We start from the raw sequence: 27,837 nt of genomic DNA, 5'->3' as shown, positions 1-27,837 counted from the left end.
AGTGAGCAGCTCAGAATGTGAAATGTGAAAACAGAGGCTCTGCTATTTTTAATGGCTGTTAAGAAGGTTTTTGACTGAACGCCGCCTCCCAGGAACAGAGCAACCAGCCTGCCTCCTGCCAGTTGTCTCTGCAGGACACTTGATGGGTCCGAGTACGTCTGGCCTGACTATCTTTGGGCAATGCGCACTCCTACCCCTCCTCCTGCCCCGCGTTGCGATTTCTCGTCATTCTTATCTCGCTTCTTAAATTTCCAGTCCGCAGAAGTTGCTTCTGGAACAGTCTGCAGCCATTTAAATACCGCAGAACCGGATCTGACTTGAAATTCCCGGGGAAAGCGCGTAAAGTGAAAGCGATTTGATGTCAGAGCTGTGTTACAACCGAGGTTGCGGACTCCGCTTCGACCCGCACAGTAACACAAGTGGTAAGTCACACACGCTACAATGATTCGGACCTAATCCGGGAGTCGCTTTGTAGCAGGGGTTCCTTTTCTCGCGGCTGTAGGCGATTTATTCTTGTTATTGAACTTTGTCGGTAACCGCCATCACATTTTTTTTAGGCCCCTCAGAAATCTAGTTTGGGACAATTCAGCTCAAAGCTTCGTGGCTGCCGTGGGCGTGAGGGAGGGGGTGGGCCAGCAGCTACCCCTGCTCCGCGATCCCCGTATGTTCCGCTCGTTCATGTTAACACTCGCCACAGTCGGCATTCATATATTCGCTGCCTCTGCGCGCTCTCAACCCCGTTAAGTCCCGGCTGGATCATGCTTTCTGTCCGGGGTTGCCAGCCGACCTTCTTTATGCCATAAACCCGTACCATTAACTGAGGGGTCAGTGGACCCCAGGTTGGGAACCCCTGCTTGTCGTACCGTGCCGTAGCATAATGGGGTTACTTGTTTATGATTTCATGCCTTTGAACGGTTGATAGCAATATACGCAGAGGTCAGTGCCGGATTTGTTTATCCTTGCAAACGTACATCGCTTGACTGATGTCATTAAAGCAAGTTATCTGGTCCTGTCCCTTTGTGGCAGCCGGCTGCACGCAAATCGCCTATCATATTTCCTCAGTACCACAATGACCGACGCTCTACTTCACTGCTGTGAACTATTTTGGGACATCAGAAGGCCCGGGGGGCTCAGTAGAACCGCAGTTGCCTTATATTTGAATACTAGCTTTTCAGGATCCATGAAGGGGGTTATGGAAACAGATTAAACAGTAGATTGTGACATTAAAAAATAAAAAATAATATCTACATAGAACATAAAATAGTACAGCACAGTACAGGCCCTTCGGCCCACAATGTTGTGCCGACATTTAAACCCTGCCTCGCATATACCCCCCCACCTTAAATTCATCCATATACCTGTCTTGTAGGTTCTTAAATTTTAGTAGTGTATCTGCCTCCACCACTGACTCAGGCAGTGCATTCCATGCACCAACCACTCTCTGAGTGAAAAACCTTCCTCTAATATCCCCCTTGAACTTTCCTCCCCTTACCTTAAAGCCATGTCCTCTTGTACTGAGCAGTGGTGCCCTGGGGAAGAGGCGCTGGCTGTCCACTCTTATCTACACAGAAATATAACTTCATATTAATTCAACCACCTATTTGTTGTTGCTTTTACAACCTAAGTAAGCCCCTTTCCTTTGCTGCATGCTATACAACCCCTTTCTAACCATAATTTCCTTATTGGTGTATGCAATTTATGTATTTCTTCCATATGACCCATAATGAATTATGTAAACAAAGAATGCTTAATCAAACAATATATTTACAATATTACTCTAATGTTACTGCAATATTAAATACACTACACACAGGATGACTCTAATCCCTTTTTCTGACTTTTGATATTATGTAGATCTAGCCTTTAGCTCTTTTTCATAACTGAAGTTTATTGTTTATAGCTGCTGACAGTGATAACAAATAAAATATAAAATTATTTCAGATTTCCAGCATCTAGTTTGTTTGATTGCCTAATGAAATTGCCTGATCCATATTGAAAATATATGAACATGAATCCCTTAGAACAGGGGTGTCAAACTCATTTTAGGTCACGGGCCGGATTGAGCAAAATGCAGCTTCATGCGGGCCGGATCAGTCGGACGCGTGCGAACGCAGCTTTCGTTGCCTCCGTTTTTTCAGCCTGCTCTCATGTGTCTCAGTCTCTGCTATAACTACAAAGTGTTTCACTTTACAAATTCCGTTTCTTATGAAGAAGACTGCCGAGCAAGACTGCCGAATAAACACTAAAAACCCTGAAAACCTGGTACCTGAATAAACTCAGCATTAGCCATATCATACGCCATAGGCGCTTCGATTACTGGGGCCAGCTTTAATAGTAATTAGATATTATCTCGCAGGCCAAAGATAATTCCACCGTGGGCCTTGCGTTTGACATATATGCCTTAGAACATTCCCACTATATTTCCTGAAAACCATCTTAACACCATGCCCTATGTCTGCGCTTACAGTATTTTAAACAGTAGCTGTTATGTCTTGTAACTCAAGAACATTAAACTAACTGAAAGGAAAACACAGGAGTGGGGAGTTGCATGTCTACTTCATTTTTTCTTTTAAGCAAAGTGTGCACGTATGATGCGTCGTAGTGACGTATGCTATTCACATACTTTTACATATAGCCCATAATGAATAAACAACAGAAATGCTTAACCAAACAATTTATTTCAATATTACTCAAATATTACTGAAATATTAAATAGATAATGATCCTCCCACCTTAGCTATAAACTCTAACTCGATATAGAATGCACCTCAACTAAGTATATTATGAAATACCACTGCTGTACAGACATCCACAGCATAATAAATTTTAAATTGACCCATTCAGGCCTGAATATTTAATCGCTGTGGAGGATTTCTTACTCTAGTGGAATAAAGTTTTTCCTGACAAGGGAGGTCACTCTGATTGGCAGGTGTGACTTATGGCTGTGAAGCAACCTCAAGTTCTGGGGCCTCCTCAATGGTGGTTGTAGGAGTTGACTCTGGGACTGCAGGAAGTGGTTATGACAGCTCTGAACACCTTTCTTCTGCATGTGTTAGCATCCTGAATGGTACATGGCAAGCTGTGTGGTCTGCTGATCTACTCCAGGCCACCAGACAAAGCTTCAAGACACTACTTTCATTTTGACCTTGCCTAGATGACCGGCATGTAGCTCCTCCAATACTTGTACCATCTCAGCTTGGATGGTACAACAACTCTCAATTACCACATGAGGCAACCTCGATCAAAGACAAGTTCGTCCCCACGCTGATAAAAATGGGGAAACTGGAGTTTCTGCTGCACATTCCAGCCAGTTAGGATTGCCCTGTAGATCTGAGACAGTGTGTGGTCTTATCTGGTTTCCCTTTGGATCATCTCTGCCATAATAGGGAGAATTTCAATTTGTGTTGGGAAGAATATGTCAGGAAAGGTGTCCTTTTTCTAAATTTTCAGGTAGTTTCTTTTCCAAGTGTAAATGGGACAATCCATCAGCACTTCCATGATTAGTTGCCCTCTTGAATTCAATCTTGTAAATGTGTCCTCCAAGAAACAGAGCTTATCTCTGCATTCATGCTGCTGCTGCTTTTGTTAGTGGAATACCCTTCTGTGGATTGCAAATGGACACCAGTGGTTGGTGATCAGAAATGAAGGTAGACTCCATACAAGTACTGGCAGAAATGCTTAACACCACAAACCAAACTCAAGGCTTCTCAGTCAATCTGTGCATAATTTTTCTCTGCAGTGGTAAGGGAACGTGAATGAAAAGCTATGGAGCGCTCACGTCCATCACTCATGACGTGACATGACTGTACCTATAGTATGCCATAAGGCAAGGCATCACAGGCATGCTTGACGGGACGATGAGGATCATAATGTGTGAGTACAGTGCCTGATGTCACCATTTTCCTTGACTTTTGAAAAGCCACTTCACACTGCTTTGTCCACTGTCATTTCTTCCTGATCTGTATTAATAAGTTCGGTGGGGAGGGGGGCGGGGGGAAGCACAGTAGCCACATTTGACAGGAACCTGTTATAGTAAATGGCAAGTCCTAAAAAGCACAGCAACTGTGACACATCCTTTGGCCTTGGGGCATCCACCACTTCTTGAATTTTCTCAGCACACTTGTGTTCTGCTTGTGCATCAATGGTGTAACCACAGTAAGTGATGCTTGGTTTAAAGAATACACATTTGTTGCATCATGCTCTGAGCTCATAGTCTTCTAATCATTTTAACACTGTCTTGAGATTTTGGAGATGTTCTTTTCATCCTTAGCTTGGGTTTGGCATTTTCATTTAACACTATTTTACCCTTGATATGTTTGCATTTTCCAATGTCTCCTTGAGCTCTTCTGTGGCATCATCCATTGCCTTTCTTAATTTGCATTCAGTTCACACTATACCTGGTGATGTCGCATGCAAATAGTGGATAAATCTCCAGTCAAGTTGTAGCTGTCTCAGCCAATCACATCCCCACAATGCTGGCACTCCTGCTTTTAACACATACAAGCCCAAAGTGGCTTGTTGCTTGTTGTATTTCACTGTTATGAATATCATTAAAAGTTCTTAGTTGGATATCTGCAGGCTTTAGTTCAGTATCTTTGAACTAGCATTCAAACGCTTTTTGTGGAATGACTAAAACAGTTGAGCCACTGTTTAATTCAATTTTAATTAATTTGCCTTTCACTTCGGGTAAGCATATGGCTTACTTATTGTTAGCTTTCAAAGTTTACCCAGTCTTGCATCACTCTCATCATTATCAGATTTTTCAACAGCAGCATGCAGATTAGTGCTCTTTTTGAAACTGCAACTTGATCTTTTATCTTTCTCTTTCCTGTGCAGTCCATTTATTTTTTTTTTCTGCCCAACATGCTCTTACTATGTGTCCTACTTTTTTGCAGTTCTGCAAGTTTCACCTTTAAATCTGCATTGGTCTGGTGTATGTGGCCCCTTGCCACAATGGTAACACAATTTGTTCAGCAAGGCAGGTTTCTGTTTAGATGTTCCAGGTTTGTTCACACTCACTTTTCATTCCTGACTGCAATGCACTTGCATCTCTGCCTTTTCCACTCATGCAGCTATTTCAACAGCCATTTTAAATGTTTCAGTTAGGAGCCATTTTTGAATGCTTCCTTGTAAGATTCCACAAACTAAATAATCTCTCAGTGCATCATTAACCCCATGACTGAACTGATAATGCTCAAACAATCTCTTCATTTCAGCCAAGTATGCTGAAATGGACTTCTCTTTCTTTTGATTCTGCTTGTGAAACTTAAAGCATTCTGCAAACAACAATGGTTTTGGTTCTAAATGTCCCTACATCACTTTTACTATATAAGCAAACCTCAGTTCAGCTGGTTTGGTTAGAGCTGTTAATCCTTGAAGCAAACTGTATGCCTTTAAGCACAATTTCCTTCAATGCAACTGGTACTCGCTTTTCATTGGCAATTTCATTTGCTTCAAAATACTGCTCAATTTGCTCAGCATACAATCTCCAGTTATCTCTTGTGCAATCAAATGTGTCACTTTTTCTGATGCAGCCAACCATTTGTGCTTCTTTAAAAAATTTATGATACTGTCACCTAGTACTCACTGTTTATGACTATTAGGACAGTATAAAGCAGGCTTATAAACTAGAACATGTCAACATTGAAGAACATGAGCTGCAATGTTAGAGAACCAGTAGGGTTATGTCTGGGAATTACAGGCCAGTGAGTCTTGCTTCAGTGATCAGAAGATTCTTGAAAAAGATTCTTTGAGATGGGATTTATGAGCATTTGGGAAAGCAAGTTTGATTACAGTTGGTTAGCATGGGTTTGTAAGGAGCAGGTTATGCTTCACGAGCCTGATTGAATTAACTGACAGGATTCAGAGCTGGACTGAGAAGAGGCAGATGAAGTTCAACCTAGAAAAGTGTGAAGAGATTCACTTTGGAAGGTCAAATTTGAAAGCAAAATACCGGGTTAATATCAGGAGGGAGGAACAGAGGGATCTTGGGGTCCATCTCCATATATCCCTCAAACTTGCCACACACATTAATAGGGTTGTTGAACATAAAATATAGAAATCTACAGCACATTACAGGCCCTTCGGCCAACAATGTTGTGCTGACCATGTAATCTACTTTAGAAACTGCCTAGAATTTCCCCAGTGCATGGCTCTCTATTTTTCTAAGCTCCATTTAACTATCTAAGAGGCTCTTAAAAGATCCTATTGTATCCGCTTCTACCACCACGACTGGCAGTGTATTCCATGCACCCACCACTCTCTGTGTGAAAATCTTACCCCTGGCATCCCCTTGGTACCTACTTCCAAACACCTTAAAACTATGCCCCCTCGTGTTAGCCATTTCAGCCCTGGGAAAAAGCCTCTGGCTATCCACACGATCAATGCCCCTCATCATCTTATACACCTCTAGCAAGTCACCTCTCATCCTTCGTCGCTCCAAGGAGAAAAGGCCAAGTTCACTCAATCTATTCTCATAAGGTACACCCTCCAATCCAGGCAACATCCTTGTAAATCTCCTCTGCACTCTCTCTATAGTATCCACATCCTTCCTGTAATGAGGTGACCAGAACTGAACACAGTACTCCAAGTGGGGTCTGACCAGGGTCTTATATAGCTGTAACATTACCTCACAGCTCTTGAACTCAGTCCCATAGTTGATGAAAGCCAACACACCATACACCTTCTGAACACTGTCAACCTGTGCAGCAGCTTTGAATGTCCTGTGGACATGGACTCCAAGATCTCGCTGATTGTCCGTGCAGCTTTGAGTGTCCTATGGACATGGACCCCAAGATTTCTCAGATGCTCCACACTGCAAAGAGTCTTACCATTAATATTATATTCTGTCTTGGAATTTGACCTACCAAACTGAACCACTTCACATGTATCTGGGTTGAAGTCCATCTGCCACTTCTCAGTCCAGTTTTGCATCCTGTCAATGTCCTGCTGTAACCTCTGACAGCCCTCCACACTATCCACAACATCCCCAACCTTTGTGTCATTAGCAAACTTACTAACCCACCCTGCTACTTCTTCATCCAGATCATTTATAAAAATCACAAAGAGGAAGGGTTCCAGAACAGATCCCTGTTGGAACATTACTAGTCACCGACCTCCATGAACCATCTATAACCACCCTTTGCCTTCTGTGGGCAAAGCAAGGTCTCTTTGGATCCCATGCCTCTTTACTTTCTGAAGGAGTCTTGCATGGGGAACCTTATCAAATGTCTTACTGAAATTTATATACACTACATCCACTGTACTACCTTCATAAATGTGTTTTGTTATATCCTCAAAGAATTCAATTGGTTTCGTAAGGCACGACCTACCCTTGACAAAGCCATGCTGACTATCCCTAATCAGATTATGTCTCTCCAAATGCTCATATCCTGTGTCCCATGATCTTCTCCAAAAACTTGCCCACCACTGAAGTCAGACTCACTGGTCTATAAATTCCTGGGTTATCTCTACTCCCTTTCTTGAACAAGGGAACAACATTTACAACCCTCCAATCGTCCGGTACTCCTCCATTCTCAATTGATGGTGCAAAGATCATCGCAAGAGGCTCATTAGAGCTGTGAGGTAATGTAGCTTTATAAAAACCCTGGTTAGACCTTGGAATATTGTGTTCTGTTCCAGTTGCCTCATTACAGGAAGGATGTTGAATCTTTAGAGAGGGTGCAGAGGAGATTTATCACAATACTGTCTGGATTAGAGACCGTGTCTTATGAGGATAGGTTCAGTGAGCTGGTACTTTTCTCTTTGGAACAAAGGAGGATGAGAGGGAACTTGATACAGTTGTACAAGCTGGTAAAAGGCTTCGATCAAGTGGACAGCCAGAGACTTTTCCCGGGATGGAAATGGCATCATTTTAAGAGGATTGGAGGAAAGCACAGGGAGGGATGTCAGAGGTAGTTTTTGTTTACACAGTGGGTGCATGGAACCTGCTGCCAGGGGTGGTGATAGAGTCAGATACATTCTGGGCATTTAAGAGTCTCTTAGAGGGGCAGATAGAAAGATGACGTGCTATGTGCAAGGGAGAGGTCGGATTGATCATAGACTAGGTTAAGAAGTCAGTACAACATCACGGTCTTGGGATCTCCTCTGTGCTGTAATGTTCTATGTTCCAATATTGTGGTTTCTGACTGTTCAAAAGAAATCCCATCATTGTTTGGTGCTCACATGGTGTACTCGTGAGGACAGGGACTTGGATTACAGTGAACAAAAGTTCATTTCTGAGCTTCCTGACCTCTGACAATTTTAAAGTACTGCAGATCAGCTGAAATGCAAGCAGACACTAGATGTACTTTAAGCTCTTTGTACCTGGTGCCCCAAGACAACCCAAGGCCTATGAAGTTCTGCCTGAACTGTTTCGATGTAGCAGCTTATTTGCTCACATCAAGCACCTATAAACTGCAACATGATCTTCTGTTTTACTGACGTTGATTAAGGAGGAAAATATCCCTGTTGCTCGTCAGAATTATCATTTGGATCTTTCACATCGGAACTAGTGAACAGGGGGAACTTTAATTAATTTCTAAATGATGGATGTTGCATCAATTAAGATTATTCCCACTTCCCTGCCCTTTTCTCACAATGCATTTTCTTCTGGCAACCCATTCCATATTTTAGTAATTGCACAACCATACCTCTATTAATCTCTCTGAATTCAAATTAAAAATTGAAATACAAATTCCACAACATAATCTCTACAGCAGGGTTTCCCAACCTGGGCTCCACAAACCCCCTGGATAATAGTAAGACTCCGTGGCATAAGAAAGGTCGGGAACCCCTGCTCCAGAGGAAACAGCTTTTCCTACTGACCATAAACACAAGAGATCCTGCAGATGCTGGAAAACCAGAGGAACGTACACAAATTCTGGAGGGACACAGCAGGCATGGCAGCAGCTGTGGAGGAAAGTAATCGATGTTTCAAGCTGAGACCCTTCATCAGGACTGGAAAGGAAGGGGGAAGAAACCAGAATAACAAGTTGGGGAGGGCAGTGGAGAATGAGTACAAGTTGACAGGTGATAGGGGAAACCAGGGGAGGGGCTAGGTGGGTGGGGGAGGGGAAATTAAGGAAGAAGCTGGGAAATGATAGGTGGAAGAGGTAAAAGGGCTGATAAAGAAGGAAATTGATAGGAGAGGACAACAGACAATGAGAAAAAGGCCAGGAGGTGATGGGCAGGTGATCTCCTCAGAGGGGTACCAAAATGAGGAATGAAAAAAGAGAAAAGTGGAGGGAGGTGGAGAGAGATTATCAAAAGTTAGACAAATAGATGTTCAAGCTATCGGGTTGGAGGTTAAGCAAATGGAATATGAGGTGTTGCTTCTCCTACATGAGTGTGGCCTCAAAGTCACAGTGGAGGATGCCTTGGAACGAAATGTCAGAATAGGAATGGGAAGTAGAATCAAAATGGGTGGCCTCTGGAAAATCTCACCTTTTGTGGCAAATGGAGCGAATATGCTCAGCAAAGCAGTCCCCCAATCTCCCTCAGGTCCCACCAATGTAGAGTAGGCTACGCCGGGAGCACCAGATCCAGGAGATGACTCAGACAAACTCACTGGCAAAGTGTTGCCTCCTGCAAGGACTGTTCACAGCCCTGAATGGTAGTGACAGAGGATGTGCAGGGACAGGTTGTCCCACTTGTAAGTTTAAGGAGGGAGATCAGTGGGGAGGACAACGGAGTCATATAGAGTGTGATCCTGTGGGAAGTGGAGAGTAATCCTGCGGAGAGTGGGAAAGGGGAGAGGTATGATCCCCATTGTAGGTGGTGGAGGTTATGGAAAATGGTGTCCTGGATACAGAGGCTCGTGGGGTGGTGGGTAGTACAAGGGGTACTCTATCCTTGTTATGGCGACAGGAAGATGGGATGTTGACAGAGACACAGGAAATGGTGAAGGCAGCGACAGAGGTAGTGGAAAGGAAGCTCTGCTCTTTGAAAAAGGGGGACATTTCATATGTTCCGGAAAGGAAAGGCAGATACAGTGGAGACAGAGGAACTAAGAGAAGAGAATAGCATTTTTACAAGTGGTAGACTGGGCAGATGAATGGACACGATAGTTGTGAGATTCAGTCGGCTTATAAAAGTTGTCAGTAGATAGTCTATCCCCAGAGATGGAGACAGAGAGATCGAGAAAAAGGAAAGAGATGTCAGAGGAGGACCAAATAAATTTGAGAGCCGAGTCAAAGTTGGAAGCAAAGTTGATGAAACTGACAAACTCAGCATGGGTGCAGGAAGCGGCTCTAATGCAGATGCCGATGTAGAGATCAACGTGGCTGCGGCAAGCAGCACTGATTTCAGTCTCTGCATGAGACGTCAGTAGTGTATTCCTCTCTGCAGAGATTACCTGACCAGCAGCACTTTGTGTGTGTTTCCTCCTTGCCTTATCAAAATCTTCCATTGTTCTAAACATATTTATTAAATGTCTTTCCATACCACTGTGGAACTACTGTTATCTGGCTTCATTTTCTCATTCCTAGCATATCCTCTGATATTTCATCCAATTAGTGCCTTGTAAAAATTTGTTTTTGCTTTGCTGCTGCATTCTTTGCCCTGTTTATAAGAAGCTGTTGGCCTTATTATGGCTATAAATCCTCTTGCATTTTCTCCTCATCCACACTATACAGTGCCTTCTTTTTAGTTGACTTCTCTCACTTTGTGGTTTTCCTTCTAAAATATATTACTTTGTACATTTCTGCATTGTTAAGTATCTCATCTCTTTATCTCAGAGGACTGCCTTTCACAGGGAAAGCAAAGCACAGTGATGTACTGTACCCAGTGTTGATATTCCAGTCTGCAGAATGCCGTAATGCAACATTTTGCTTTCTCAGCACATAAACGCTTCAATTAAGAAATCTGTTTGAAGGCCATTGCAAACCATGTCAACTTTGGTAAGAACGTGGAGATTGTCTGAAGGAAGGGCGTTTTCAGGTGTTTCAGATAAGAGTAATATGGAGTTGAATTGTCGATTGTATCTTAATTTTATGCTGGGTTAGGAACAATAGGATAAAGAGGATTACAGTTTATTTCCTCCTCCACCTCCTCCTCGTGCAGTTCCTTGGTGATTAAGAGTGACTTTCAATAAAGTTGGTGAAGAGACCTTGAGCTATCAGTAATTGCTGTCTCTTGTTCACCTTTTTTTAAAAAATATGAATTTTTCTCCAACAGATGCTTGCTGTTACCATCCTGGGGTTCCCATATTTCATGATGCACTCAAGGTAGGTTCAGAAGTACAGACTATTTCTAGACACAATTGAATATATTGCCCAAAGCTTGAAATGGGTATGGCCTCTGGGTGCAGCTTCACCATACATGTTTAAAGAAACACCCTCTACAGTAGTCCCATATCTTTCATGTATGTAGCCTTGTGATTTTGCAATCGAAACCCAGTGGTAATCTAGTGATGGTAAGGATGCGGCATAGCTGCTTCGCAACAGAGGGACAAGTGTGAGCAGTATCTGCCTTCATTCCACATCCAGGGTCAACCAGCTCTCACCTCCCTTGGTCTTTGGAGTTCCCAGTGTGATTACTCCATCGAGGACATTTATAGCAGCAGGTGCAAAAAGGAGGCTGGGAGATCATCGGGGACACCCGTCACCCCAACCGTAAACTGTTTCAGCTGCTTCCGTCTGGCAAATGGTATCGCAGCATTAAGGCCAGGACCAACAGGCTACAGGACAGTTTCTTTCTACAAGCCATTAGACTTTCAAATTCACATGTCTGTACATAGCAATGGAGTTATAACGCAAAGGTTTTTACTCCTGCACATTGTGGGATGGATGTAAGATTTAAATATATTCTAAATTCTAAAAGGGCAGATTTCACACTACTTCAGCTGAATATCATCATAATTTACTGGGAATTACATGTTCAGATGCCTCCTGAGTAATTTTTCATGTGAAGGTAGATGAATTCTTGATGGGTAGGGTGTGAAAGGGCTTGGGAAGGAATGCAGAAGTGAGCTGCAATCAGACGAGTGGCATGCTGATTAAATGGTGGAGGAGGCGCAAGGGGCTGTCGCTTATTTTTGCTTCTTATTCATGCGCTCAAAGGTGTGTAGTACAGTTGAATTAGATTATACCTCGTCATTTCCTTGTACAAGTCATTGGAGAAGGAAGTGAGTTTTTATTCTTCCCAGCTTACTGAGGTCATGTGACACGCTGCTGTCAGGAACTTACAAGGACTGCGAGGTTGAGTACCACCGATCTGTAAAGGGACTACACGTTCTTTTTAGTTCTGTGTAATGTGTGCTTGATCTGTCGACAGGAAACTCTTCAGCAACACACAAACATGCTGGAGGAACTCAGCATGTCAGGCAGCACCTATGGAAATGAAAAAATAGTTGACGTTTTGGGCCAAGACCCTTCTTCAGGACTCTTCAGACACTTTCTTCCAGATTTGAATTTAGCACTAGGGTTATCCTATGAAATATGGTTGATTTTGTCTCCATAGAACTTACTCGCACTCCAATGTTTGGAAATAGATCTTTAATCACGGGTGTAAATGGCTGCTTCAGGTTTAACTACCCATTGCAATTCCTTCCTGTTATTTAACTTCATTTAAGTCAATAGCAGCCAAAGGAATTTTTCCTGCCAAAGATTTTCCTTCCACACCAGCTTGTGTCCTGCCGCATTCCCAGCTCTCACTCTCTGATCTGTAACTCTCTGCAAGCCCTTGTGTGCCTCAGGTCTGCAGTTAGAAAGCTCAGCTACTGCACTCATACATCATTACTACAGCCCTGGGTTGAAAGGGGTTAATTCAAGCCGATAAGTAATGTAGGGAATGAAATCTAACAGGTGGCCATGAACTTGGCTGATAAGCTAACCCAAGAGTGAAATTGAAGAATACTCCATAAGAACTAAGTAAGAATAATGTAATCAAGGTTAGCTTCTGTTTGTGAGTGGCCCACAGTTTACTTAAAGCAATACACACATTTCTGAACTTGTGAATATATTACAGTTATACAATTAATCTTTTTTTAAGCATTTTCCACCTCCTCTCCTAAGCCAGAGAGAGACAAGTCTGCCCATACGTCTATGGAATGTGGGAGGAAACCAGAGCACCTGGAGGAAACTCACACCGTCATGAGGGGAGCATACAAACTCTTTACAGACAGTGGCAGGAATTGAAAGTGTAAAGTGTTTCAATAACCGCAAGCAATAGGCTAATCACACTCAACCACTGAGAAATGAACTGCCTAACCAAAAATTTGACGGTCAGCTAAAAACATTCAATATTATGGTCCAAGCACTGGGATTTTTTTGTTTGGAGAGCTGGAAGTTATGCTGTCCAACCTCAAGGGCAGCTATTTCTGGTCTGCTTATCGGAAAATGTGAGGATCTTTGTAAGGGGTCATGCAACTGAAAGACGTCCAAGACAAGAGGTTCACCTTAACGAGGCAATAATCTTATTTATCGTACCACTCTGGCATTAAGTGTTTACACTTGCCTTTAAGATCAGTTCATTCAAAACACTTCTGCCTGCTCAACTTCTCAAAGAACAGGATATCTTCCTAGTGCTTAAAATTACTGAACAAGTTGTAGCCTTGTTGCGCTTTATAGGACCCAACATAATGTAATTAATCTGCTTTCTCTGCAACACAATCATGAATATTTTAATGTAGTATGTAACTGGCAGAAAGTAAGTTGGTGAAACGGTGAGGTAAGTATAACTTACTTTCTTCTGTGAAAGAGGAAAGCTGGTAAAAAAGCCAGAGAGAGTCTTTAGCTATTATTTTCATTACCTACACATTTATACATGGCCTCCAGCATTTCCTTTCCCAGCATAGGGAAATTCAGGAATCCATTCCTTGTGAATTTACTGGGAGCAATAATATGGTGCTATAATAAATAAAAATAGAAAATGCTGGAAACACTCAGCAGGTCAGACAATAGCTGTGGAAAAACAAATGTTTCAGATTGAAGACTCTTTGACTGAACTGAGAAAGTTGGGAAACAAGTTGGTCATCACACCTGCAGAACTAATGCTCATCAGAGTGGGCAGGTCAGAACAGAAAGGGAGAATGATTATATTTTCATGTTTCACTAGGGATGGTCATGCTGCACAAAGAAGACAACAGACTTTTCTGAATTTCTGGCAATCCCGGTAGGTAGACCTTGCTGTTCTCATAAAAATATAAACTCAATTGAAGTCTGAGTTAAATATTAGCTACTTTTTAAAAAGAATTAATGGGCCACTTTTCCTTCCTCACCAAGTATGTGGACTCTGTGCAATGGGTCATGTGTCCAGCAGGGTACTGATTTTGGTAGTATCCAATTTGTTATAGCCTGGCAATGTGAAAATCTAGTAAATGCTCCACAGAATGCTGGAGGAACTCAGCGAGTCAGGCGGCATCTACGGAGGGGATAACAGTCAGCACTTCGGGCCAAGACTCTTCATCAGGACTGGAAAGGAAGGGGGAAGAAGCCAGAATAAGAAGTTGGGGGGAAGAGAAAGGAATAGAAACTTGTAGGTGATAGGTGAAACCAGTTGAGGGAGAAGTTGGGCCAGTGGGAGAAGAGGTGGGATATAAGAAAAAGAAGCTGGGAGGTGATAGGTGGAAGAGGTAAAAGGCTGAAGAAGCAGGAATCTAATAGAAGAGGAGAGTGGACCATGGAAGAAAGGGAAGGAAGAGGGGAACCAGAGGGAGGTGAAGAGAAGGGATGAGAGGGGGAACCAGAATAGTGAATGGAGAAAGAGAAAAGAAAGGATGTGGGAGAAATTACCAGAAGTTGGAGAAATCAATGTTCCTTCAATCAGATTGGCGGCTACCCGGACAGAATGTGAATAGTAGAGGGGGCCATGGACAGACTTGTCAGTATGGGAAGTTGAACTGAAATGAGTAGCCACCGGGAGATCCTGCCTTTTGCAGCAGTTAGAGTGGAGAGTAATTTCGACTCCCTTGTTTAGGTTGTTAACAAGACAGCTACCCAGTCTAATTTATTACCAACCACCCTGTGAGCTCTTATTTTATATATCAATCTAAGTGGAACCTATCAATTTTCTTTCAAAAGTCTAGATACAGTATCCTACATCCACTGTTTCCCTTTACTTACCATGCTGGTTATGAGCCCTGAAAGCTCTGTAAGACTTACAAAACACGGCTTTCCCTTCACTGAATTTTAATCATATTACATATATACAAACATTTTCTAAGGACTGTACAACAGGATTTTGATAGGTTGAGGGCCTGGTAAAAAATGGAGTTGATTAAAAGCAAAGTGTGAGGTCATTTTGGTCACATTTTGTGCTCCATGCATGGAATTCAACAAGGTAGCATGCAGGTGAAATAAGTAATAAATGTGACATGTGGCTTGTTGGCTCTTATTGCTTGGGGGTTGGAATTTAACATTTGCGAATTATTGTTACAGTGGTAAGGTCATTGTGTACTCTTTTGAATCTCTTCTGTAAGAAAGGATATAGTACTAGCATTCAAGAAGAGATCCACTAGGCTAATTCTTGGGATGAGAAGGTTGTCCTGTCAAAACCAGCCAAAAAGTGAGAACTTCCTCCTTTGGAGTTTATAAAAATGAGGGGGAATGTTACTGAAGCAGATAAGATTGTACAAGGACATAACAAAATGGACTGGAAACATAGAGGTTGTCGAGGCAATCTGCTGGAATAGCTCAGCAGATGTTGAGATGTTTCTACCAGTGGAAAAGTTTTGAATGAGGGTACATAATTACAAGAAAAGGGAATGTATTTAAAACTGAGATACAAAGACTTTTGTAATCATCCATTTCTGCTACATTTGTTGTGTTTTCTACCATGACGATGAATACAAAAAATGATTAAATACCACTCTTTTAAAAAAATTTACAACTAATAATATTTCTGCCTTTGCCTTCATGGAGTGTTATTTATTTCTGTATTTATTGTCCTCTATTGACGCCTGCTTTTTAGCATGCATGTTTAAATTTACTGCTTAGAATTGTTTTAGTTTTAGAGTGAAATGCTGACTTGCCTTGTTTAATGTAACATTGGCACTGTGCCTTAGGGGTGCGCCAAGGGGAAGCACTGCAACGTGAAGCCGCCAGAGCCCCCAAAACCAGAGGTAACATGTACCAAGGATGAAACAGATAACCTGAAGTCAGGGACTGCCACTGAGTACATCATGAAGGGTCCCAAATCAGCAGAGATGATGAAGAAAGAAAGACCAAGGTAACAGGGGTCCTCTGTCTGCGTAGTATCATCGGTTTGAAGCTCAGAGATGACCAGCACAGTTTGCAAATGCTTGCTTGACTCGTGTTGAAACTCCAACAGCCATGAATAAAGTGATATGCTGAATGGCCCAGACATAGACTCCTCAATCAGAAGATTGCAATTAATTGCCGAGCCCTATTTGGGTATACAGTATTGCTCGTGTTGGCTACTGATTTTGCACTGGATTTGTAATCAAAGTAAATGCTCAAAGTACACATATGCCACCATATACAACCCCGAGATTCCTTTTCTTGTGAGCATACTCAATAAATCTATAGAATAATAACTATATCAGAATCAATGAAACCATCCAACTTGGGCATTCAACAAACTGTGTGAATACAAAAGAAATAATAATAATAATAATAATAATAATAATAATAATAATAATAATAATAAATGAATAAGCAAGAAATACTGAACACATGAGATGAACAGTCCTTGAGAGTCAGCCTACTGGTTGTGGGAACATCTCAATGATGGGCAAGTGAAGTTATCCCCTTTGGTACAGGAGCCTCACTGTTGAGGGGTAATAACTGTTCCTGAGGCTCCTGTACCCTCTTCCTGGTGGCAGCAGTGAGAAGATAGCATATCCTGGGTGGTGGGCGTCCCTGATGATGGGCGCTGCTTTCCTGCAACAGTGTTTCATGTCAATGTGCTCAGTCATGGAGAGGGCTTTAGCCATGATAAACTGGGCTGTATTCATTATTTCTGTCGGATTTTCCATTCAAGGCCATTGGTGTGTCCACACCAGGTTGTGACGCACCAAGTCAACATACTCACCACTACACATCTATGGGAGTTTGTCACAGTTTTAGATGTCATGCTAAATCTGTGCAAACTTCCTAATTGAACTTACACGCTGGGCCCAGTACAGGTTCTCGGAAGTAATAACACTGAGGAATGTAAAGTTGCTGACCCTCTTCACTTCTGATCCTCCAATGAAGACTGGCTCACATACTCTGGTTTCCTTCTCCTGAAGTCAATAATCAGCTCCTTGGTCTTGCTGACATTCAGTAAGCGGCTGTTATGGTACGGCTCAGCCAGATTTCAATCTCCCTCCTGTATGCCATCTTCTTTCTGCTACCATCAGGTAGGAGGTACGGAGGCCTTTGGTTCCACACCACCAGGTACAGGAATTTATTGCCATATAGTCATCAGGCTACTAAACCAGCCTGGACAGCTTCAGTCTCCACTACTCTGAACTGATTCTACGACCTGCAGGCTCACACTCACATTCTCAGTATTATTTTTATTTGCATACTGGTGTTTGTCAATCTTTATCAGTTTGTGCATAGTTTCTTTAGAAAGTTCTATCGTATTTCTTTTTGTCCTGTAAACGCCTGCAAGAAAATGAATCTCGGGTAACTTACCCATACTTTGGTAATAGATTTACTTTGAGCTTTATTCAGTGCATCGATTCAAAAGACCAAATTTCCCATTAGTACAAAAGGGAACTACTGTTTGACATTAATTAAGACATCTTATTGGGGTAGTATGGAGTTCTCTCCTGTAGTTAATTTGTATAAATGGTATTATCTCTAACTGGTTGTGTCTGATGGAGCAGTTGAATTTTCCTCTGTATTGAATCCCTGTACTACCCAGGTTTGGAATTATTCACAGACTCAGAACATCTGACACAATAATTGACCTTAAAAGGTAGAGTAAGGGTGTCTCTGTATCCTTTGGTCCTACACCTGACCTGAAGCTAATTTTGGAAAGGTTGCTCTTTTCCCACTACTGAAATTCATCACTTTGAATACCCCATATTCACATGTTAAACTCATAGATCTGAGCACCTTACCCAATGTTACTCCTATTAATTGTTTCCTTACTGGTAATAGTTCCGACGAGCCAATGGTAAAACTACCTCAGAGAGTCTCCAAGTCACTGCAAGAGTCCTTGGACAAGCTCAGTGAATCAAATCAGAAAACAGATACAAAGAAAGGTAAGTACTTCGAACCAGTGATGAGAGGAGATATAATGATGGAATCTGAATTTTCAGAAGCAGACTGCCTCTCCATACCCAGGCGTAGGTTTAGTGTTATGAAATACACTTTCTTTCTTCAGCCTTTGTTATTCACAGGGGGTCAGTAAGTCAATGAGTTATAGTATGAAGGTGGATGAATATTCTAATATTTTGTTGGATTTTCTTTGGGATCAATAAAATCTTATAATTGTTCCTTCGGGAGAATAAATGGGTCCTGGGTGTTGACTAAATTATGTGTTAATTGGAAGGATTAGAATCAGAAGCCTAAAAGGCCTTTCTTCATTCATCCATTCTTTTGTTCATATTTTTATTGCAAGTTGGTGAATAATAAGTATTTTTATTCAATCAGCATATAACCAAGTTAAATAAAAGTACTGCACTGTTGACATTTATAAAATTACAAGTATTTTATAAATACTTCATAATATTTCATTAGAGTGTAAAGACCAGATCAGCCAATGGTAGAAGTATCTAGGAGCAGGGCTTTAGTATAACTACAACCAGATTTTGCTGACAAGGGATTGAACTGAACATGTACTGCCTTTTTCAGAGGATGACATCAGTAGTGGCGTTAAAGTGGGCACCTTGTGTAAAAACTCTGGCTGTAAGACGGTGAGTCACTAACCTTCTACACAACTTGAGGCCTTTTTCTCCCCTTTGGTAAGGAATTGAATCACAGAATGCCATTGAATCATTTTCACTGTTAAAGTAGAATCATTTACTAATAACCAATGAAAGGCAAAATTAGCTATGTTCAATTCTTTAATTGTAAAATATAAATTACAATCACTCACAACTTTCACCATATCTTACCTGCCAAATCACAGGCAATCAGACTAGTAATTTCCCCCAGTTTTCAGAATACTAGATATGGGGCCTCTCCCTTTTAATGTTGGTTCAAGGGTCTCTGTGCAATCTCAGTTTCTTGTGCTTTTCCAGGAAATGCCAAGGAGTTAATTCCTGTTTCCATGAATTATCCCGTCTTTTCCTTTTGTTCTCCTCCAGTGATATGGTTACATGCCAATAGTCAAAGATCTTAATCTCCATGTGACCAGGCATTATCAGTTCAATATTTCTTTATCTTAACCTAGGCCTCTATTTATCTCTTACTACCAATGTAATGGCTATCAGTGCTCCCTTCCCTCAAGTACCTGGATGTGGTTGAATATGTCTTGGAGTGGACCCATTGTTTCATATCTCACTACAATCTTCTATTCACTTCCCCATTTATTGGGGCTCTGAGAACCTAGGTTGTGCTAGAGTGAGCTAAGACAAGCTGATTCTACAATTTTGAAATGACCGTTTCTGTGCTGACAGGCATTTCAGGGGATAGAGAGCAATCAGGAATTGTGCCACTTTCATCCTGGTATACCCATCTTCCATGAAGGGTGAGTTTTTAAGCATTACGATTCTGTTTATGCCATTCACAGGAATTATCGGTCCTGCAACATCTTGAGTGTGCGTTCCTTGATCTGTAAAGTGTGAGCGTCACCAGATAGGACCACGCAGGAGGGAGTAAAAGCAGGGGTGTAGCTTCTTTCTCTTCTCATAAATATCGCAAAACAAAGGGAAAACGTGACATAATTAAGCTAATGCTCACGTTCATTCTATAACATTAAAGACAAATGCAAGTAAGTCTAAAAGCCGTCAAATCTAAAATCTAAAGCCATGTGTGATCCTCCTCTTCCCTTTGTCTGCACTTACACCTTTCAACAGAACTGGAGAACCATGACAATTTTCATCTTTCTCTCTCCCAGGGATGTCAAAACCTGGCCGTGGAGTTGTTGAGACTACATATAATAAACTCACCACAAACTGGAGATAGAGCTTAGGATCTCCCTGCACGTTGGTGTTTATCACCATGTATTGCAATAGCCAATTAAGCCAATGGCGGTTGTCTTTCCCACAGTTACTTTTCCTCCAATTAGCGTATTTGGGAGACTGTCAATGAATGAATCAAACAAGATTTGAAATCTCAAAGAACAAAACACGGAGGGATCAGAATTAAAGTGTCTAACTGGCCCTGTGGAATTTAGTACTGGTCAGAGTCAATGTGGTAAAGTGAGAGAGAATGCCAGTACTCGTTTTGGAAATAGCTCAGTACAGGGGGCCTGGTTCTACAGAGCTTATCTGTAACACTCAGCACTTTGAATACACTGTTGCACCCGTAGCTGCTTATTTTGGGGACAGCTGTGGCATAACAGGATGCCACATCTTGGAAAAGTAATAAAAAAGAAATGAAAATCGGTGAGGGTCAATGAAATGTGAGAATGAAGGAATATCAGAGAGTCACTGAGGGAAGGGTCCTCAGGATAAATCTTTGCAAGACAGGGATGAGGGTACAAGAAAAATACTGCAAGGAAGGAGGAAGAAGATTCTGGAGGGATCAGAATTCCAGTAATGCAACCTTTGATATCGGGATAAGACTCTCAGAGGGGAGGATTAGGTACTGCTGGGCAACCTCGCTGACCCATTATCAGCACTTTACAGAACAGCACGATGAAATGTGGCAAAGCACGTTATAAAACCTTAAATGGAGAATTCAGAAATGTAAATAAGCCCTAAGCCAAACAAATTTTTATCTCCTGTTTTTAAAAAAAAATATTATGACAGGTTTTCATTGCTCAAACTAAATTTTTCTGTATTTGCATAAATCTGCATAGGAATTAACTTCAAGTACAAGAATGTTCCATAAAATTTTATATCAAGGAATAAAGTTGTTCAATAGATACACTAATTCGTGAAGTTAGCAATTTTAGAGTGTTGTTTGACTTACATTTTAACAGCAATAAATAACCTTGCTGAATTTTTTCCCCCAGATTATTTGTAGGCCTGAGAGATAAATGGATTTGAAAGCATTTTTTTTTTTGTTTTAATTTCCCATAGAATGAAGTACTGGAGCTGCTGTAAGATAAAGACCACTGAATTTGATGAGTTCCTTGAACAGCCTGGCTGTGTCAGAGGCAAGCACCTCTGGACCAAAAAAGAAACTGTAAGAATCAGACCTTTGCAGCAAGATGGGCACATGCTGATTTGACAGACGGTGTTGCATGTTCAGTCTGGTCTATGGAATCATTCAAACTAGCCTGTGAATTTAGTCTGTTAATTGACACAGTATCAGTGAGCTAGTAATCAGAGAGCAAAGAACTACAGATGTGAGAAAGCTGAAATGAAGTTTCAGTGGAAGGTTATTGACTTGAAGCATCGACTCCAGTCCCCTCTTCACAGATGCTGACTGATAAGCTAACTAAAATGGCACAGTGGCATTGGTAATGGTGCTGCTGTCTCACATTGCCAGATACCTGGGTTTAGTGCTCAGTCCTGACCCTGGGTGCTGTCTCTATGGAGTTTGCACATTTTCCCTGTGATTCTGTGGGGACTTCTCCATGTGCTTCAGTTCCTGTCTCATCCCAAAAGTAGATTGTGCCTGGTCAGGTGAGTGGTAGAATAGCTGGTGTTGGAATTGAAGAGAATGTGGGGAGAATAGAAAAGGGAATGGTGCGGAATGGGTGGGAATGGTCAGCATGGACTCAGTCTGAGCTGTCTGATTCTATGTCTAATATTTGCAGCATTTTCAGTTTCTAATCCTTGTGCAAGTCCAATATAGAGGAGTTTCAGAGTGCTGAAATAGGTGATCATTGAAATATAGTCATAAGAATGGTCTTCAGCTGATTAATTTAGGAACAAGCTCTCCAAAATGCTCGGTGAGCTTACGCCAAGCAATGCATTTATCAGTGAGTCTGAAAGAAGCTGCCTCTAGAGTTCTGGCTGCAGGGGCCGGGCTCGGGATATTGATATATTATGTTACACGTTCTGTTGCTTTGTGGGTGACCCTTTCATGCAAACCAGGTAGTATTAGCTAAAATTAAACCAAATATGGAGCACCAAAATTATACATCCTCTGGCACCAACATCCATTTTGTCCACTCCTCACAGATTCTCTGCTTTTGTAAGCCTGCGACATGACTGAATGCAGATCTGACAACCACAATCCATGCCCAAGCTGCATCACATATCACAAGATGGAATCACTGCTGTTTGTTAGTTGCTTTGGAATGGTTTCAAACACCCAAGGCCAATGGGAAGAGGTGACTCCAAATAACAATGGCAGAGTCCAATTCCTGAGTATCGGAGACGATGTTGAAGTTTCTGCACCCACCTTTAACCAAAACCAACAGGTGGATGGTCCATTTTGGCTTCTTCTTGATGTCCCCACTATCTCAGTAGACCATCTACTGTTAAATTGCTCCTAACTGCACCCAATGTCAGGAAATGGCTAAGAGCCCTGAATGCAGCAGAAGTTGCAAATCTTCAGTGGAGTGCTGGGGTGTAGAACCAGCTGTGTCTTAGCCAAGCTGCTTGTCTACAATGTCAGTGTAACTATTATTAGTACAATTATAACATCAGAATCTGCCAGATAAAGTGCAAAAAAATGCCCAGAACAGAACAAATTCTATCTGGATAATTATCGCTCCATCAAATCATGGGCAAAATGATAGAAGAAATAGTGCAACCATCAACAAGCTCACCGATGCTCCGTTACGGTTTTGCCAGAATCACCTGATTCTAGTTTTCATTATGGCCTTGCTCTGCACGAGGACAAAAAGGCTGAACTCCAGAGTTGAAGTTACAGTAACAATCCTTGACATCAAGGCCACACTGACCGATGTGATCAAGAGATGTTGGTTTAACTGAAATCAGAGGAAATCCTTCCAGACGTTATTGCTGTAGCTTGAATAAACCTTTAATTGGCAGTGTTCAATCACTTCACGGCGAAACCTTGGCCCATCAATAATCTTCCCTTCATAATGAGATCGAAAGCGGGAATGTTCGCTGGCAGTGTTATCGGTTACTGTATGCAACAAGTTGAGACAGCATTCGGGTATTGGTTCATTAATGGCAAATAACATTCAGGCCAAGCCACACAATGAACTCTTCCAACAAAAGAGACTGATAACTTACTCTCTGCATCCAGTGACAGTCCCATGTTTCTGATCAAGTTCAACTTCAAGTTTATTGTCATTCAATCATACACATGTATACAGCTGAGCGAAACATCATTCCTCCGGCGACGAGATGCAAGACACAATACATACAGTCACACACAGCACACAGTGTTACAATCCAGCACATACAGTCACAAAATAATATTAACCCATGAGTGTTCAGGTATGGCCAGAAGATTGACAGGAGGACATAAAGTGTGACTGTATATGTAGGACTGTATACTGCTACTGGCACTATTACAATAAAACAAACAGCTGTATAAATATGTGAAGCAGTTCATTGCTCTGCGAGGTTTACTCCCTTCACTGCTGATCTGACTCCATGGCTGTGACCTGTAGCCATCAGGCTCTTAGACCACCATCACTCGCCTCAGTGCTGGACAGGCTCTGTGACTGTAAACTCACTTTCAGGGATGCTGTGGTTAATGTTCTGTGTGTCACAGAACTTGTTTATTTTTTAATTGCTTGCACTATTTGTTCTTTTTTCCATGCATTGGATGTTTGATGGTCCTTGTTGTGGGTATTTTTTAAAAAGGGTTCTATTCTACGTACTTCACGAAGGAACATACCTTAAATGTACTTTGGAAAAATGAAGGGTGACCAGTGCAGGACGAGAGTGCACCTGTGAGTTGGGGTGCTGGGCACTCAGCAGGCTGTTACGATGTCTAACAGCCGGGGGGAAAGAAGCTGTTATCTAGCCTGATGGTTCTGATTCTTCTGCTGAAGTCCCTTCTCCCTGAGAAGGATGGAAGGGGTCTTTGACAATGCTGGCGGTACTGTGAATACACTGCTTCTGATATAGGTCCTGAATGGCCAACACTGTTCTTTCATGATGAGTCTAAGTGACTGTAACATCCTACCAACAGCACTGTGGAACTACTCTGCCTGATTCAATAAGGATTTACTACCACCCACTCAAGGGAAATTGTGGATGGGCAACAATTATTGGCTTTTCCACTATGCCAACGTGCCAAATGAGAATTAAACTCTTGGGGTGGCACAGTAGTGTAGCCGTCAGCATGACTATCACAGCGTCGGTGACCCGGGTTCAGTTCCTCCGCTCTCACTCTGAGGAGTTTGTACATTCTCCCCATGACCACACGGGTTTCCTCCAGGTGCTCTGGATTCCTCTCACATTCCAAAGATGTACGGGTTAGGATCAGTAAGTTATGGGCTTGCTGCTTTGGCACCACGACACTTGCCGGAAGCCAACCTCGAACTCGGTTAATTGGTCACATGGGTGTGATTGGGCAGGGTGGGCTCGCTGAGCCGGCAGGGTCTGTAACTGTGCTACACCTCTAAATCTAAAATCTAAAAAAAATACCCACTCTCTATAGAGATGGAAACTGAACTGGCACTTCATAAAACAAGTATCTTTTTTGTCTCCCCCTCAACAATTCTGCTTAGAAGTCTCTACCTTTCTGTTTTAGGATAAGAAGCTGGTTGGCTGCCGATACGATTGGCATCAGACTGGCAGTACGGTCGTTCTCACAGTTTATGCAAAAACATCCAACCCAGAGCACAGCTATGTAGATGCTAACCAGACAATGGTAAGTGTGGCATCAGTGAAACCGAGGAGTTTTATAACCTCCTGAACAATTTATTTGATATTTGTTTTTCAGACAATTGGATGTAAGATTTTCAATTTAAAACATATTGTAGGGGCATTGGGTGCTGTATTAGGAGGCTCAGTGCAGTTTTTTTACTGCGGGCATATGCTCCCTTTGCTCTGTTTGTCAGAAGTAGTGCAGCTGTATCAGCTGAAGCTTAAGAGATTCAAACATCTTTAGGAACCAACTCAACACTGGTCCTGCTCGTGCATCTGCTACAGGAAGTGAAAGAATTGTGCTTCCCTGTAATACATGTCAGCTTCTTGGATCAGACTGAATAGACATTTGCTTAGAATTATACACAGAACTTGATGTGAAAGCAATTAATTTCTTATTTTAAGGCAGGTATCTACTGACTGCGAGTATCAGAATAATTATAGTTAGACCATACACGTGTATAAAGCGACTGTGTAGTCAAGTCATTATAAGTATAATTCAATAGTACAAGTGATATCAGAAAGGTGTTTTTTTTAAAATCTAGTATTCTTGGTAAGCACACGTTTAATTGGCCATGACTTTTGCATCAACATCAATGCTCATTTTACTATCTTCGCATTGAAATTCAAACTCCTAGACTATTTCTACATTTCAGAAAGGGAAACCTAATTACAATGTTGTATTTTTGTCTTTTACAGTTGACCATCCACATCATGTTTGAAAAGGACAAAGTTTTTCATAAAGTATTAAATCTATGGGGTGTAAGTACTTTCTGAGATTTTTCAGCCTTCCTGCTTGTACTATGTAGCTGAAGCAGGATGTAATCTTTCTGATACAAAGTGAAAAGAGAAAGTGGCATACAAATATTGCTTTCTAACGTCATAAATAATTGTTGCGGGCCCCCAAGAGTGATTAAATCAATAATACGAGTTTGTGGTATCGTTGGAATTCCACGTAGCCAGCAGAGGGCGCTCTCATCACAGGTGGTTTCAACGTACTGGGAAATTCTGATGACCTGGTACCTTTGTCGCCAGCAGGTTTTCCAAACTGTTAAATGTAACTCCAATAACACCCAGACACAGTTTTATTTAACGTTTAATGTGTTACATAATAGGATAATACATTCTCCAGTGAACTGAGTGAATTTAAAGGGGCTGGTAAATACACCTTCAATTACAGCCACACAAACGGCCCATTGTCCCAGCCCTCTGTCCCTGCTTCCTCGACACCAGCTCAATTTATAGACTAAAGAGTGAACTAGTACCAGGCCACGTGGACAATCTGAACCACTGGAAGACAGATTATTTGAGTTTTAACATTTGCTGAAATAACAGCGCAGAGCTAAGACAGCTCGGGGCATTCAGGAGTTTGAAGTTCAATTCCGTAAGGAGGTTTTCTATACTGTGGAATGCTCCAGTTTACTCCCGCAGTCCAGAGACACGCCGGGTAGATTAATTGGTCATTGTAACTTGTCCCGTGATTAGTTTAGGGTAAAATCAGGGTTGTGGGGTTGCTGGGGCGGCGTGGCTTGAAAGGCTGAAAGAGTCTGTCCCGAGGTGTCTCGCTAAATGAATAAAACAAAATACTTGGGAAATCCTTTCATGACAAGGAGGCAACACGGTGTGGCATTTTTGGCAGTCTCTGCTATGATATTCCTTGCGAGTGACCATCAAGCAAGGGGGAATAATCATCCAGGGAAATGAGCGATCTGAACGTGAAATGTTGCTGTTGCTGGAAAATCTCAGTAGGTCAGGCAGCATACATGGAGAAATCAGTAAGGTTTCAGGTTGATTGACTCTCACGAGAAAAGAAATGTCATGGCTCTTGTGTAGGAAAATAAGAGACTAATTCTGATGTAAATCTCCCCCCCCCCCCCCCCCTCTGAACCCCAGGTTGTAGATACAAGTAAAAGCTCGGTCACCATGGGCCCAACCAAAGTGGAAATCAGCCTTCGGAAGATGGATCCTGTGACCTGGGCCAAGCTTGAACTGCCTCCGCATGAAGTTGAGGAGAAGGAAGAAAAGAAAGAGAAGGAAGAAAAGAAAGGAGAAAGCCAAAAAGAAGAGAAAGTAAAGGAGAGTAAACCTATCGCTCGGGAGTTTAACGAAGTGTACCTGGGAGATGAGCCTCCGCCTCTAGAAGATGATGAATCTGATGATAGTTTAGGACTGTCTGATACCGAAGAAGAATTTGATTGATGTTTCATTGGATCCAACAACAAATAGCAAAGTACTGCAATTTTATACAGTTTTGCTTTTCTGATAGTGTGTATGTGATTATCTTATTATGAAACATAGTTTGCAGTGTGGAGTATCCCCTGAAAATTAAAATATTTGCAGAATGTGAAAAACAAATGCAAATAAATGATCATTCAGTGACCATATCCAGAGCATAGTTTGATTTTAAGGTTTCAAAGATGCCATGTTACTTATCTAGAATTCAGCAAAATGTTTCTCCAGCTTAGTGTCCGGAAGATTATAACTTTTGTCTTTAACCTCTACTAAAGGAAGCATTCACTGATTTCATTCCTCTCCCTAGCAATGATCTGAAACTACACCAGACTATTCAATGCCTTGGCATGATTTGTTTTTGCCTGTTTTCTGATAACTTCTGAACTGCTTCTGGTGACTTACTTATCTGCTACCAAACCAGCTATTTCATCTCCAGACTCCTGGTTCAGCTCAGCTCCTCTGAAACCACCTTTGTTACAGGGCTCTGCGGATCGGCCTCCTCTTTCCCACCATCCACATAATATCCGTCCATATGCTTTGTTTGGTATCATCACAGTTTGAAAGTTCATTGCAACACAGACAAAATCCTGGAGGAACTCAGCAGGTCAGGCAGCATCTGCGGAAATGAATAAACAGCTTCAATACCCTCACACATTCACAATGTCTTCATTCTGTGTGCTGCACTGTCATGATCTTCTCATATTATCGAACTCTCATAGAAGTGATAAAAGCAACCGAGTCATTGTTTCAGCATGTCAACAGCGAGCCCTGTCAGTAGAGGTACTGTAGCATAGTGGTGATGTTACAAGACTATTTGCCATTGTCTAAAAACATCCCATCATTCTGGAGAATTT

General features: G+C 41.8%; 1 protein-coding gene across 2 annotated transcripts; it reads left to right on the top strand.

Annotated features, from left to right (window-relative positions):
* Window positions 1-27,135, top strand: LOC140734316 (cysteine and histidine-rich domain-containing protein 1). Of its 2 annotated transcripts, XM_073058112.1 has the most exons (12): window positions 6-422; window positions 3,740-3,873; window positions 11,176-11,225; window positions 14,056-14,112; window positions 16,004-16,167; window positions 18,054-18,157; window positions 18,750-18,811; window positions 19,517-19,587; window positions 21,086-21,191; window positions 24,636-24,755; window positions 25,451-25,513; window positions 26,645-27,135. In XM_073058112.1, exons 2-12 carry the CDS (start codon window positions 3,843-3,845, stop codon window positions 26,948-26,950), a joined length of 1,134 nt encoding a protein of 377 aa, XP_072914213.1. In that variant the 5' UTR covers window positions 6-422; window positions 3,740-3,842; the 3' UTR covers window positions 26,951-27,135. The 2 variants fall into 2 exon arrangements, with proteins under 2 accessions (XP_072914212.1, XP_072914213.1); XM_073058111.1 differs by lacking the exon at window positions 3,740-3,873 and having other exon boundaries at window positions 1-422.
* Window positions 27,136-27,837: the final 702 nt, after the last annotated feature.

Source organism: Hemitrygon akajei, chromosome 10 (assembly GCF_048418815.1).
Source record: "Hemitrygon akajei chromosome 10, sHemAka1.3, whole genome shotgun sequence".
In the NCBI taxonomy this organism is placed as follows: Eukaryota; Metazoa; Chordata; class Chondrichthyes; order Myliobatiformes; family Dasyatidae; genus Hemitrygon; species Hemitrygon akajei.
The sequence above is the reverse complement of the archived record's forward strand: the minus strand, read 5'-3'. Positions and strand labels throughout refer to the sequence as shown.